This window comes from Oncorhynchus mykiss, chromosome 20 (genome assembly GCF_057628025.1).
Source record: "Oncorhynchus mykiss isolate SJ-2025 chromosome 20, ASM5762802v1, whole genome shotgun sequence".
Lineage (NCBI taxonomy): Eukaryota > Metazoa > Chordata > Actinopteri > Salmoniformes > Salmonidae > Oncorhynchus > Oncorhynchus mykiss.
In genome coordinates, this window is record NC_143041.1 from 28,738,381 (window position 1) to 28,754,475 (window position 16,095).

The following is a 16,095-nucleotide window of genomic DNA, read 5'->3' on the forward strand; positions in this document are numbered from 1 at the left end:
GGAATGGCTAGAGACCTCATGATATTATCACGATACTTAGGTGCCAATAGGATTTTACTGTCTGGTGTGAGTCCTCCCATCTAATATACATCAAAAACAAAAGACATGGTGATGACTTTGGAAGGAACACTACCATGCACACACCATCACTGCTAAAAGGTGAGCCTGTTGAAATAGTGGAGGAGTACAAATACCTTGGGCTAGTTATTGACTGACAACAAACTGTCCTGGGAACAATGTACTGACCCTATATTTAAGAAAGGCCAACAGAGACTGTATTTTCTACAGAAACTGAACTTTTTTTTAAGGTTGATCTAACCGCCATGGTTCTCTTTTATAAATCGTTCATTGAGAGCATTCTGTCCTACTGCTTGACCTGCTGGTTTGGGAATATCAAGGTTGCACAGAAAAATAGGTTGGGCAAGATAGTCAGGACTATCATTGGGCAGCAACAGCAAGGGCTGTCATCTCTCTACCTGGGCAGAGCCCTTCATAAGGTGAATAAAACAGTGGTTGACTCTTCCCATCCACTCCACCCTGAATTCCAGCTCCTCCCCTCTGGACCTACATACAGACTACCTAAGGTTAAAAAAAAAATAACATGCAATTCTGCAACTTAACAAATGTTGGACTAATTGCACTTAGCACTTGCACTCTGAAACTGCCCTTACCCTGTCTATTTGTTTGTAAATATCCTTTGCTCTTTATTTGACATTTTTAGATGTTATATGTTTTATGGCTGCTGCAAGAGGATTCGCCTCTGAGGACATTAAAGCTTTCTGAATCTGAATATGGATATGTATTGCGTATCTTACGATTCTATATGTATTGCGATTCTTCTATATGTTATTTTATTGCGATTTGATGTTCCAAATATATTGCTCACTATACAGTATGTCTGCTCCAGAGAGACAAGAGCGAGCATAAGCCAACTAGTTTTGATCAGTCATGGAAATAAAAGTGCTGAAAATGAATTGGCTCCCCTATTTCAAAAGAACATGGAAAACAAGCTATGAAGGAAAAATACTGGTGTTTTGGTGCAGATACAGCAACCTAGGGCAAAAATAATATTGCGATATTGTCAACTGTATATTTTAATATTGAGTCAGTGGGACAAATCTTTGGATAGTCTAATCTACATACAGTAGTGTTGGCCACCTGACAGGATATGACATCAAAGTCAACTAGCAGGAAGGAAGAACCCCAATGTGGCCAGCCCTGCAGGGTCCTGGTGTGTTTGTGCGTGCCCTGTACCACAGCTGCCCAACCCTGGCCTGTGTTATCACAGTCTCCCAAGAGGTTCTCAACAGTACAGCTCCTAAAGAACCTCTCCATGGGCTGGTAGGTTACGACTCAAATGTCACGTCATAGGGCTTGGGTCAAAATTTGTATACTATATAGGGAATAGGGTGCCATTTGGGATGCAGATATAAACATACAGCTGTAGGTTTATACAGCTGACTCAACGTTTTGCCTATGAGATGAAGCCTAAGTCTTTCCATACAGTACATTAGCAGCTATTTAGCACCAATGACATGATTTATTTACGAGTTAGGCCGATTACCTGTTGTTTCTGACCATTTGCCAAAAGACTAAGATACTCAACAAATAAATGACGTAACGGTGGTAACAACTTGCTTGCCTTGCCTCAGTTGTGGGCCTCTAGTGAAGACTCTGATCCAATTGAATTGCATAATACAAACATAAACCACACCACATCCCTATTCCCTCTCATGAACAGCTTTGGGTCACAGAGCAGAGAAGGAAGTGGATGAATCATATGGATAGGGACCCTTTGACCTATCCACTCCTCTGTAATGAGACATTTCTTCCTCTCTGACGAACACACACAGACACACACACACACACACACACACACACACACACACACACACACACACACACACACACACACACACACACACACACACACACACTGAGGCTGGCAGTGCGATATGAGGAGAAATAGGGCGCTGACCTATTTTTGTGAGAACTCTTTTTGGGCTGTGTCCTCCTTTCTTGTTCTGGTGAGTGAGATGAGGAAAAGTACAGATCTTACTGCAGGGAACGCAATGCATGCTGAGGCCAAAATGACTAACACGTGACTAAAGACATAGACAAATGAATTGTAGCTATCTAAAATTCATTGGCTTCTACACAGACATCCAACAAAAGTCCAAAGACACATACCAAACAGAAGACATGATGCTAAAACATTAAAACATTATTTTTGTCCGAAGAGCATTAGGCTAAATTAGCATTGAGGAACATTCTGCAGTTCATTAATTTCTCAGGTCAGGTGATTCACATGATCAGCAGTGTTCTTTCTGTCCAATGGAGGGTGAGAATCAACAGGCCAGGCATACTTGAGAATCAGCAATCCTTTCTATAATACACACACATACTAAACCCAACAGAAAGAAAGCAGCCCTTACTAAGACCGTGACCCTTGAATTCCACTTCATTCTTCTGTGGACCACAGCCAACCAGCCAACCGGAGGAATTCACAAACATTGGCTCTGCTCAAACTGGCCAATTACAGCTCATTCTGACATGCAGTCTGAGCCATGCATGGGGAGCCACTCAATAACCTCCCTCTACAGACTGACTGTGTGGAGAGATCGATGACAGCAATATCTGCTCAAACTGAGTAGAGAGAATTGGATACCGTCTTGTTTCCTAATTTGAATTCTTTATCGTCTAACACTAAGCTTTCTACATTGAATAGGCTAAAAGTTTGTTCGGTCACCATAGCACTGTCTGTAGAAAGGAATCATATCCTCAACCAACCAGCAGTTCTACTGTATTCAATACAGTACAATACAGTACAGAGAGGCCTGTACGTGGATACATTTAGACACATTATTGACTTACTCCGGCTTTTGGTGCCAGATAGAGTAGCGCATAGCCGGTTCCACAATGCATTGGTGGGCGAGTAGGCTGATTGGAGTCAATTCTCTTTCAATATGGTCACTGACCTGCCATTAAGGGATAATAAAGAGGGACTAGGGATCTTCAGTGTCCATCAGTTCCACTGATTATCACCAATAATAGCATGGTCAAAGCAGCTGTAGTGATCAATAATCACCGTGAGAGCCATAACTTATGGAATGTTATGGTCTGACTACTGTGTCAATTTATTGCCTTCAAATTGCAGCATTAATGCAAGAAGCCTAGTACAGGGACAGATTGAGAAAGCAGCGTGTGACCAGCTAGTATACTGTCTGTGTGTCTGTACGTGTGTGTATGTTCGCGCGTGTGTGGAAGGCTAGTGTAGCGTAGTGCTCTAAAGTTCCACCCCTCGCTATGGGCTATCAGGCTGCATGGTGGTGGTTGATCGTCGTACCAGCAGGATTCAGTGGTCTCCCATGGAGATCCTTCATCCTCTCTCCTCCCACCCCTAACAGCCCAGACTTTCCCCTCTCCCCACGCTGTCACAGCTAATGGAAACAGACAGCTACAGAGACCAGCACACTCTCCCCCCCTCTCGCTCTCACTCATACCACAGTCAGTTCGGAGCGCTGAGTAGGGGTTTCTCTCCCTATCCCCATCTCTCTCCCCCTCTCTCTCTCTTTATCTCTCTCTCATACCACAGCCATTTCCTTCCTAGTGCTAAGTGCTCTGTGGATTCACTGACAGTGTGAGGGTGGGAGTTGGAAGAGAAGGGTTGGTGGGCCTATCTGGTCTCAGGAGAAATTAATAGGGATAAATGTATACTACATGACCAAAAGTATGTGGACACCTGCTTATCAAACATCTCATTCCAAAATCATGGGCATTAATATGGAGTTGGTCCACGCTTTGCTACTATAACAGCCTCCACTCTTCTGTGAAGGCTTTCAACTAGATGTTGGAACATTTCTGCAGGGACTTGCTTCCATTCAGCCACAAGAGCATTTGTCAGGTCGGGCACAGATGTTGGGCTATTAGGCCTGGCTCGCAATCGCCGTTCCAATTCATCCCAAAGGTGTTTGATGGGGTTGAGGTCAGGACTCTGTGTAGGCCAGTCAAGTTCTAACACACCGATCTCGACAAGCCATTTCTGTATGGACCTCGCTTTGTGCACAGGGACATTCTGAAACAGGAAAGGGCCTTCCCCAAACTGTTGCCACAAAGTTGGAAGCACAGAATTGTCCAGAATGTCATTGTATGCTATAGCGTTAAGATTTCCCTTCACTAAGGGGCTGAGCACGAACCATGAAAAACAGCCCCGTACCATTATTCCTCCTCCACCAAACTTTACAGATGGCACTATGCATTGGGGCAGGTAGCGTTCTTCCGGCATCTGCCAAACCCAGATTCGTCCGTCGGACTGCCAGATGGTGAGGGGTGATTAATCTCTCCAGAGAACACATTCCTACTGCTCCAGAGTGTCACGTTCTGACCTTAGTTCTTTTGTTATATGTCTTTGTTTTAGAATGGTCAGGGCGTGAGTTGGGTGGGTTGTCTATGTTAGTTTTTCTATGATTTGCTATTTCTGTGTTTGTCCTGGTATGGTTCTCAATCAGAGGCAGCTGTCAATCGTTGTCCCTGATTGAGAACCATATTTAGGTAGCCTGCTTTCTGTTGTGTTTCGTGGGTGATTATTTTCTGTCTTTGTGTATGTTACCAGACAGGACTGTTTCGTTGTTTCATTTATTCACGTTGTTATTTTGTACTTGTCAGTGTTCTATTGAAAGTAAGCAATATGAACACGTACCACGCTGCGCATTGGTCCTCCGATCCTTCCTGCTACTCCTCCTCAGAAGAGGAAGAGGAAAACCCTTACACAGAGTCCAAAACGGCGAGTTTTACACCACTACAGCTGACGCTTGGCATTGCACATGGTGATCTTAGGCTTGTGTGCGGCTAATCGGCCATGGAAACCCATTTCATGAAGCTCCCGACGGACGTTGCTTCCAGAGGCAGTTTGGAACTCGGTAGGGAGTGTCTCAACACTCAGCTGTCCTGATCTGTGAGCTTGTGTGGCCTACCACTTTGTGGCTGAGCTGTTGTTCCTCCTAGACGTTTCCACTTAACAATAACAGGGCCAGCTCTAGCAGGGCAAAACAATTTACGAACTGACTTGTTGGATTGGTGGCATCTTATGACAGTGCTACGTTGAAAGTCACTGAGCTCTTCAGTAAGGTCAGTCTACTGCCAATGTTTGTCTATTTTTTTCCTCATCAATCTACACACAATACCCCATAATGACGAAGTGAAAGTTTAATTTTTTATTTTTCTAAATCTATTACAAATGAAAAACAGAAATACTTTATTTACATAAGTATTCAGACCCTTTGCTATGAGACTCGAAATTGAACTCAGGTGCATCCTGTTTCCTTTGATCAGCCTTGAGATGTTTCTACAACTTGATTGGAGTCCAAAGATCGTACTTTTTGGAGAAATGTCCTCTGGTCTGATGAAACAAAAAAAGAAGTGTTTGGCCATAATAACATTATGTTTGGAGGAAAAAGGGGGAGGCTTGCAAGCCGAAGGACACCATCCTAACCGTGAAGCACGAGGGTGGCAGCATCATGTTGTGGGGGTGCTTCGCTGCAGGTGGGACTGGTGCACTTCACAAAATAGATGGCATCATGAGGAACGAAAATTACGTGGATGTATTGAAGCAACATCTCAAGACATCAAGCTTGGTTGCAAATGGGTCTTCCAAATGGACAATGACCCCAAGCATATTTCCAAAGTTGTGGCAAAATGGCTTAAGGACAACAAAGTCAAGGTATTGGAATGGCCATCACAAAACTCTGACCTCAATCCGATAGAGAATGTGCGAGCAAGGAGGCCGACAAACCTGACTCAGTTACACCAGCTCTGTCAGGAGGAATGGGCCAAAATTCCCCCAACTTATTGTGGGAAGCTTGTGGAAGGCTACCCGAAACGTTTGACCCAAGTTAAACAATTTTCGGCAATGCTACCAAATAAACTCAGCAAAAAAATAAACGTCCCTTTTTCAGGACCCTGTCTTTCAAAGATAATTAGTAAAAATGCAAATAACTTCAAAGATCTTCATTGTAAAGGGTTTAAACACTGTTTCCCATGCTTGTTCAATGAACCATAAACAATTAATGAACATGCACCTGTGGAACAGTCATTAAAACACTAACAGCTTACAGACGGTAGGCAATTAAGGTCACAGTTTGGAAAACTTAGGACACTAAGGAGGCCTTTCTACTGACTCCGAAAAATACCAAAAGAAAGATGCCCAGGGTCCCTGCTCATCTGCGTGAACATGCCTTAGGCAGGCTGCAAGGAGGCCTGATGACAGCAGATGTGGCCAGGACAATAAATGTCAATGTCCGTACTGTGAGACGCCTAAGTCACCTATGGGCACAAACCCACCGTCGCTGGACCAGACAGGACTGGCAAAAAGTGCTCTTCTCTGGCGAGTTGCGGTTTTGTCTCAGCAGGGGTGATGGTCAGATTCGCATTTATCGTCGAAGGAATAAGCTTTACACTGAGGCCTGTACTCTGGAGCGGGATAGATTTGGAGGTGGAGGGTCCGTCATGGTCTGGGGCGGTGTGTCATTGCAGGCAATCTCAATGCTGTGCGTTACAGGGAAGACATCCTCCTTCCTCATGTGGCACCCTTCCTGCAGGCTCATCCTGACATGACCCTCCAGCATGATAATGCCACCAGCCATACTGCTCGTTCTGTGCGTGATTTCCTGCAAGACAGGTATGTCAGTGTTCTGCCATGGCCAGCAAAGAACCCAAATCTCAATCCCATTGAGCACGTCTTGGACCTGTTGGATCGGAGGGTGAGGGCTAGGGCCATTTCCCCCAGAAATGTCCGGGAACTTGCAGTTGCCTTGGTGGAAGATTAGGGTAACATCTCACAGCAAGAACTGGCAAATCTGGTGCAGTCCATGAGAAGGAGATGCACTGCAGTACTTAATGCAGCTGGTGGCCACACTAGATACTGACTGTTACTTTTGATTTTGACCCCCACTTTGTTCAGGGACACATTATTACATTTCTGTTAGTCACATGTCTGTGGAACTTGTTCAATTTATGTCTCAGTTGTTGAATCTTGTTATGTTCATACAAATATTTACACATGTTAAGTTTGCTGAAAATAAACACAGTTGACAGTGAGAGGACGTTTCTTTTTTTGCTGAGTTGACTAATTGAGTGTATGTAAACTTCTAACCCACTGGGAATGTGATGATAGAAATAAAAGTTGAAATAAATTATTCTCTCTACTATTATTCTGACATGTCACATTCTTAAAATAAAGTGGTGATCCTAACTGACCTAAAACAGGGAATTTTGAAAAACAGAGTTGGAATGTAATTGGCTAAGGTGTAGGTAAACTTCTGATTTCAACTGTGGGTATTTTAGCAGACGACCTTATCCAAAGCAACTTACAGTAGTGAGTGTATACGATTCCATATTTGTTCATACTGGTGCCCGGTAGGAATCAAACCCACAACCCTGACATTGCAAATGCTACGCGCTACCAACTGAGCCACACTGGACCTACATAGCTCCTCTCCCACTTTCTCTCCCCATCTCTCTATTCCCTCTCTGCTCGTTCACTATCCCTTTCTCTCTTCCTAACGCTTTCCCATTAAACTTGTTCACCCCCACAGCAAAGGTTCCACAATAACGACTTAATTACAACCAGCAGACATAGAGTGAGTGTCTCACTATAGCTGCTTTGAAAAAGTACTGCATGGTGTCTGCCCCTATTTTAGACTGTCTACTCTACACTGACTCTACACTATAGAAAATAACAGAATCCTTGAAATAAACCCAGTCTTTGTGGAAAGTAACAGCTGAAACATTACTCATCCCAAGGCTTGATTAGCCATTTAGAGGTTTGAGGAAACAATGTGCACGGTCTCTGTAGTTCAACCCAAGCCAAAAGCTAAACAGATTTCTGCTATTGTAAAAACTACAAGCATATACTGAGTCTGATGTTCACACAGGATTACTTTCATTAAGTAGTGCCCTATATAAGGAATAGTAGAGTGGCATTTGGGATTAAGCCATAGAAACATGCTGGGGGTTCCCAAATTTTTCAGCAAGATACTTAAGCAATAAGGCCCGAGGGGGTGTGGTATATGCCCAATTTACCACGGCTAAGGGCTGTTCCTTACCACGACACAACACGGAGTGCCTGGACACAGCTCTTAGCCCTGGTATATTGGCCATATATAAAAAAAACAGAGTTGCCTTATTACTATAATAAACTGGTTACCAATGTAATTAGAGCAGTTAAAATAAATGTTTTGTCATATTTGGTCTGATATACCACTGCTGTCAGCCAATCAGCATTCAGGGCTCATTCCACCCAGTTTATAATGGACATTTGAGAATAGTCAGCTGAGAGATATAGAGTAGCCCAGAAATGACATTATATTATTTGTAATAACACAGATTAAATGTAATGTTCCAAATAAACATTGCATTGCAGACTGTCCTATAGGCCTATTAAACTTCTGCTGTTGGCAGAAATGATCAGATTCAGCAATTGGTTAATTTGATCATCCTGATGGAAGGGGATCTTTTTGGGGTTTAGACCATATCCAATAACACACCACATATATTTATTTAAACCCTTGTTTTGACCAGAGCTCTATGGGTCCTGGTGAAAAGTAGTGCACTAATAAATAAGGTTCCATTTGGGATACAGTTTATGAGACCCGGCGTCGGTCAAATCTGAGTCTGCACAACTAACCTGCTGGTAGTTCTGATCCTGGGGGGTGAAGGTGTTATCGATGGGCTGGAAGTTCAGGTTGACATGAGGAAAATTGTGTAGCCAATAAGTCCACCAAGGTGCAATATAATCATCCCGTATCGAAGACATCCCGGCACTAGTTTTGTTATCCAAGATCTACAGTTCGTTTATTGTCTTTTGTAAACAGACAGCTCATCTGCTGTTGGAAGTATCCTCATCAGTTCCGTCTTCTGTAACAAAGCAATAATAAGCTATTATTATGGAAAAGCATGCTGGATAGTGTAGACCCGTTGAAACGCACAGTAGACAAAAAATGCAGAGAAGTCGTTAAAGGAAAGCATCCCAAGATTATCTGGGAAAAATACAATTAACACGTCGTTTCAGCCACGGCCATCCTGTCCGCTGGTCCAGTCTTTCACATTTGAGCGATCCCACCACAGAAAAGAAATGTCCCTATACGGGAGCGCGCATGAATAAGGGCACGGGACACGAGGCGAAGGCGCGCAGAACCTGCAGGGAGCATAGACATATCCCAGGAACCTGAATGGTAGTCTAAGGAAAATAAGTAGAATGGGAAAAAGTATGGCATGGAAAGATGCAATTTATAGGCTAAAGATAGACATATTTTAATATGATGTTATTTTTTTCCTGAATGTCAAAGCAATGTATAAGCAACAAATCAAATCAAAGTTTATTGGTCATGTACACAGATTTGCAGATGTTAACTCAGGTGCAGCGAAATGCTTGTGCTTCTAGCTCCAAAAATGAATGCAGTAATACCTAGCACATTTTTTTTTATTGCAAAAAACACACAGAATCCGCAAAAAAAAGATACATTAAGAAGTATCAGAATGAGTAATGTCAGAAACCAGAATATATATATATACACTGAGTGGACAAAACATTTGGAACAACTGCGCTTTCCATGACATAGACTGACCAGGTAAATCCAGGTGAAAGCGCTGATCTCTTATTGATGTCACCTGTTAAATCCATTTTAATCAGTGTAGATGAAGGGGAGGAGACAGGTTAACAAATAATTTTTAAGACTTGAGACATTGATTGTGTATGTGTGCCATTCAGAGGATGAATCTGCAACCCTTTCAGAGATGGCGTTCAGGAAGTATGCCAGGAGACTCCAGGACCCCCTTGACACAGCCCACACTTTCGCCAATGACCAGCTTATGAGCGCAGGTGTGAGGCAGAAAATAAACAATAATGTGCACACCTGGGGGAGGCACTCTGAGTCTGGTGAGCTGGTCTGGGTTTACAGCCCCCTGAGAAAGAAAGGTCGTTGGTAAAAGCTGGACAGTCACTGGGTGTGGTTCTGCAGGGACAAATGTCCTTGAGTGGCCCAGCCGGAGCCCAGACTTGACCCACATCAAAAATCTCTGGAGACCTGAAAATAGCTGTACAGCGACGCTCCCTATACAACCTGACAGAGCTTGAGGATCTGCAGAGAAGAATGGGAGAAACTCCCCAAATGCAGGTGTGCCAAACTTGTAGTGTCATATCCAAGAAGTCTTGAGACTGTAATCGCTGCCAAAGGTGCTTCAACAAAGTACTTAGTAAAGGGTCTGAATACTTACGTAGATTTTATATTTCCTGTTTTTTTAAAATATTTTTTATAAATGAGCAAACATGCTTTGTCATTATGGGGTATTGTGTGTAGATTGATGCAGGGAAAAAATATTGAATCAATTTTAGAATAGGACTGTAAAGTAACAACATTTGGAAAGTCAAGAGGTCTGAATATTTTCCGAAAGCACTGTACCTCAGAAAATTGCTTCTGTATAAGATTTGCATTTTCAATATTTGGCCAAGTCTTCAGTCTGCAATCAGCTTCTGTACATTGCCCCAGTGTTGACAGCATCCATTGTGGGTTCTCCAAAACCAGAAGAGCCAATTCCCCTATTGCGAACACCCTATATAGTATGGAGAATAGGATTCTGGTAAAATGGCTTCATATTTGGAATAGGGTGCCATTTGGGATGCAAAACTTTTTATCCAAGCAGATCACAGTGGTGAGGCGGTCTGTCTAGTCTACTTTGTTGTAGACAGTAGCCAATGCTATGGTCATTCCAACAGTGTCCGATAAACTAAAACACTGTACAATATTAATGAGCCTGCTGTAACAAACAACGTGAACGTTCTATGAAGTGGATGAGTCTTATGAGACCGATTATGATCACTATGCACTGGTCTGACAGCTGGTATAGAAATCCAGCATTTTACCCATACACGTGCATGTCTATTGTGCCATACACTGCCTGTTCTTTAGTTAATCATGCTTAAGGAATTTAGCCTGCCAAACTTAAGACGTTCAATAATGGCCACAATTAGCATGTGGACATTCACTTTCCTTACCACTCTAGCCATCAGAAGAGTTCTACAATAGCCTACATCTATTATAACATTCTTGTCCCTAAGGTATGAAATGCCATTGGGTAAACTAGTGGCGGAAAAAGTAAGATGCATGTTTACTCATACACCCAAATTCCATTGCTATCGGAAACCAGGCCCAGGTCAATTCCAGGATCAGCATAACTGTGTGAATACTTTTTTTTCTCTTCTCTTTTTGGGGGGGGGGGGGGGGGGGTGCTTCAGCTCATGCTTTTTACTATACTGAACAAAAACATAGTGTTGGTCCCATGTTTCATGAACAGAAATAAAAGATGCCAGAATTGTTCCATAAGCAAAAGCTTATTTCTCTAATTTGTTTACATCCTCATTAGTGAGCATTTGTCCTTTACCATGATAATCCATCCACCTGACAAGTGCAGCATATCAAGAAGCTGATTAAATACACTGGCGCACCTTGTGTTGGGACAATATAGGGCCACTAAAATGTGCCCAACATAATGCCACGTCTCTGGTTTAAAGAGCACATGCAATTGGCATGCTGACTGCAAGAATGCGTACTAGAGCCGTTAGTGAATTGAATGTTCGGGCCTCCCAGGTGGCGCAGCAGTGTTAAGAAGCAGTGCATCTTGGCATGGTTGTTTCGGAGGATGCATGGCTTCTCAACCGTCACCTCTCCTGAGTCCGTAGGGGAGGTACAGCGATGGGACATGACAACTACAAATTGGAGAGGAAAAAGTGGCAAAAAAATAATTTTTCATTTCTCTACCATAAGCCACCTCAGTCATTTTAGAGAATTTGTCAGTATGTTTAACCGGCATCACAACCGCAGGTAACCACGCCAGCCCAGGACCTCCACACCCAGCTTCACTTGTGGGATTGTCTGAGACCAGCCACTCGGACAGCTGATGAAACTAGGTTCTCTATTAAAGCCCTTTTGTAGAAAAAAAATCTCACTTTGATTGGCTGGACCTGGATCCCAAGTGCGTGGGCCTATGCTCCCCCAGCCCGGTTGTGTGAAATGCATAGATTAGCACCTAATGAATTTCGTGCAATTGACAGATTTCCTTATTTGAACTGTAACTCAGGTCGACAAGAGATTGGATAGGTGTACGCAGTCACCACGCTAGTAGCCACCAATTGCGATCTGATTACATAATTTCTGGAATATTGGGCCCATCTGTAGTCAGTAACTTTGATTTGACAACTCCACAGATCCATGCCATTTCTTATTTTTAGGGCCAGTTTTCCAGACAACGAGTAAGCCTAGTCCTAGACTAAAGAGTATTTTCCATTTGAGAATCTTAATTGAAAGCACTCCAAAATCCAGGAGTAGGCTTCATCTGTCTGGGAAACCAGCCCTTTAAATGAATCCATAGTAACTTAATTGGGCATACATTCACTAATGCCTTGTTCCAATTACGAGCCACAAAGCATTTACATATGTACTGTAGTGGCACAACATAACCAAGACAAAATGGTTTTCCTCTTTTTATTACAATTCACTGTACACAAAGATGGTCCTCTACTTGAGCTCCTTCACAGCCAGACCTGAAGAGAGAAATGAGAGAGATGGTTAAAAACTACATGTGCATTGTGTCCATCCTCACTGCATACTTTCAGTAGTAAAGTTACAAATGAACTATTTACATGATTAGAAACACTAGTGTTCAGGCAAGAGTAGAATGCTTAATCTCTAGATTTGGTATTGATATTTGACAACTTGAGGCAAGCAGTGTTTCTATCAGAACCCATCCCCCCCTAAAAATCTATTTTTCAATTTTGTCCAGATTGACAGCTCAAAACATTTAGGCATACACATGTCAGTGAACCGGTGGAACTCAATTTCTGATAGTCGAAATCAAGCACTAGGCCCATCCTTATTCTAGCAAGCGTGTAAATGCACCACTAGCACCAAGCAGCATGTAGTGTTTGGACAACTTGCACAACAACCAATAGGATTACTTCATAACCACATTCAATTTGTAACCACTATGCATTGACAAGATACACATCTTTAGACCGGACATTGTCACTACTCTTCGGGACCAAGGTCTTTCTAGACGTACCTATGAAACGCAAGATGCATCTGTTTTCCTATCCCAACACAATTAACCACATTCCATGTGATGAAAGATGAGAATCTCACCTGGGGGCAGGGACTGCTTCAGCTTCTCGGCCTTCTCCTTGTCCGTGATGACGAGGGTGTACAGGTACCTGCTGCAACGCACCTTGAACTTGACATTTTCCTTGTTCTTCTTGATCTTTACGGCTGTGGGACAACAGATGAATCTGAACATTCAACACCATGGTTTGCAGTTGGAATTTCAATGCAAAATACTATGTGGGTGTAGAAATCAAATTAGTCACATGCTTCGTAAACAGTGAAATGCTTACTTAAATTACTATAAATACCATCAGCTTTAGTCCGTCAGAAAAGTCAGAAGAGCAGAGTAGTGGGCAACAACGCAATACTTACACTTGGCATCCTTCCTTCTTGCTGTAAGCAGGAAATCTTTTATTTCTTCAATTTTGCGTGGCTAAAATAAAACAGGGAAGAATAAGTACACAGCAGCTATACCATTTTCTGCAACAACTAATCACCCAACCCGAGGTAACCTCAAGGTAAGGACCTTAACACGGCATGATAACTAGCTATGTTAGCAATGTGGTTAACTAGCCATGGGGAGAATACCTAAGTAAAAGTAATATGAAGATTGTCAGTGGACCGGTGGAACTAAAGATTCTGGTTAAATCGAAAATTAGCACTAGGTCCATCCTTATTCTGGCAAGCGTGTAAATGCATCACATGCACGAGACAGCCTGTGATGTTTGGACAACTTGCGAAGACATGCTCTACTAACTAGAACATGGCTGACAGATATGCCTTTCAATGCAAATTATTACCGCTGGATTTGTTGACATTTCAGTTCGCGTTAACGAAAGACACATTACACCACCTCAGTTTGTTAGTTAACAATGTACTAACGTTGGCTACCGTTAAGGCCGCACCAGCTGTGGCCCATACAAGCGATTAGCCTACTCGGCTAGCTACCATAACTAGCTGTGCCAACACGGCAAAGATATATTAGCGGTAACGTTATGCCCATTTTCGTTAATCCACACTAGGTTAACGAAATGCTGTTTATCGTGCAATTATAGATATATAAATGTAGCGAAAACGGTCCTCACCATCTTGCCGTGTTTGCGGACTGAAGCCTGGAACACGGAAGAAATACAAGGGTTAGTATACATATATTTAAAGTCAAATAACAATCAATGGAAACCAAATAACTGCGGAATTATGTGGACTAATGTTTCTAAGATCATTGTTGAATTATTTCGTGGACGTATTTGTCAGTTATAAGAAGGATGAATAATGATTTTACTTTCCATTCTGTATGTATGGAAAACATGCAACTTACACAGCCTGCAAGAGAGGGGATGAAGAGGGTGGAACTTCCGCTGACGCAATCTTTATAGTCAAGTTACGGCGACTCATGGAGGACAAATGTAACACGGACTACTTTCTCCAAAGAGTATGGATATACTGATGTCTTTCCGTCCTAACAACGGGAGTTGTTGTCCACAAAGCGACACTGTCCTGATTATTCGATGACGGTTGTTGACGTCAACTGCCGGTATTCAATGGCGAGACGCTATGCTACTAGCCTCATGAAATTAATAGCATAGCCATTTCGAGACAACTCCTATATAACGTTTTTTTTCTTCTCACAGTTGCTGTGATGTCACGTATCCTATTTATATCAGTACACTCCTAACAATTTAAGCATTACGAAACTTCAATTCGACCAAATAAGCCATACATGTTTTTGTTGGCCAAATTCGACACTCACATTGACCTCCATACAAAAACTCCGTGATTGGTGGGCGAAACAACGAAAAAACACCACCTGCTGGAGGGAGACAGATTATTTCTGCCAAATTGGGCCTCTCTTCCTTTTTGCTTTCTCTTTCACAAATGTATCCTTACCTAAACATTAAAGCGGAACTGATAGCATTTGAACTGCTTTGCAGATATGAAACAAACAGACAATCATAATATCAGTCACATATATCAAATTCCCTGTTTATGTTACAAAACAAGCTTCATGGGAGGTTTTGAAAATAGGTTATATTTAACTCAGAGTTCCATGACATACACTAAGGCATTGTTGGCAGAATAGATGGATGCAGTTCAATGCATGATTCATATAATTCACCAATTCATTTCATGGTAGTCTAAAAAATATTGCTATCAGGTTGTATATCACAGCTGGCCTGGAACGTTGTTTGCTGCCTCCATCTGGGATTAACTGTTTCAGGTTCAATGACTCAATATTTTGGACAAAAACTGACAAGTGTACCTAAGGCTGGGAATGTCAATACAATCAAACTAGCAAGGGCAATGAACACAAGTCAGTCATTATGTGGCTAATATGCTAGCGTATCTAGCTATGTAGCAAGCAAAAAACACATTAGCTAGATTTTTTATTTATTTAACCAGGTAGGCAAGTTGAGAACAAGTTCTCATTTACAATTGCGACCTGGCCAAGATAAAGCAAAGCAGTTCGACACATACAACAACAGAGTTACACATGGAGTAAAACAAACATACAGTCAATAATACTGTAGAAAAATAAGTCTATATACAATGTGAGCAAATGAGGTGAGATAAGGGAGGTAAAGGCAAAAAAAGGCCATGGTGGCAAAGTAAATACAATATAGCAAGTAAAACACTGGATTGGTAGATTTGCAGTGGAGGAATATGACAAGTAGAGATATAAATAATGGGGTGCAAAGGAGCAAAATAAATAAATACAGTAGGGGGAGAGGTAGTTGTTTGGGCTAAATTATAGATGGGCTATGTACAGGTGCAGATAGCTAGCTAGCTATGCTGAACGACTGTTATCCAGGTAGCATATCTCTTTAATTTGCAAATTCACTCTGGCTTGCTATCTACTCTGATTTCAGAGCACTCTTGTCCGAGTGTGCCAGAGCACAGAATAACTGATGAATTTACCAACACCTATCACCTGCTGAATATGACC

The 16,095-nt window shown here is 42.3% G+C and overlaps 2 protein-coding genes across 4 annotated transcripts in view; both read right to left on the reverse strand.

The window, feature by feature from the left end:
• The window catches only part of ttyh2 (tweety family member 2), a 122,975-nt gene extending 113,791 nt beyond the window's left edge, over positions 1–9,184 (reverse strand). For all 3 annotated transcript variants that reach the window (XM_021576244.3, XM_021576242.3, XM_090212860.1), the window contains exon 1: positions 8,684–9,184. In XM_021576244.3, coding sequence (XP_021431919.2) covers positions 8,684–8,812 — 129 coding nt within the window. In that variant the 5' untranslated portion in view covers positions 8,813–9,184. The remainder of the gene's footprint in view (positions 1–8,683) is intronic.
• A 3,338-nt stretch (positions 9,185–12,522) lies between these two features.
• Positions 12,523–14,933, reverse strand: LOC149974553 (large ribosomal subunit protein eL38-like). The gene is made up of 5 exons (XM_090212861.1): positions 14,470–14,933; positions 14,237–14,263; positions 13,524–13,584; positions 13,194–13,316; positions 12,523–12,595 (listed from the first exon to the last, which is right to left on the reverse strand). The coding sequence occupies exons 2-5, from the start codon at positions 14,237–14,239 to the stop codon at positions 12,570–12,572; spliced, it is 213 nt and encodes a 70-aa protein (XP_090068987.1). The 5' UTR covers positions 14,240–14,263; positions 14,470–14,933; the 3' UTR covers positions 12,523–12,569.
• Positions 14,934–16,095: the final 1,162 nt, after the last annotated feature.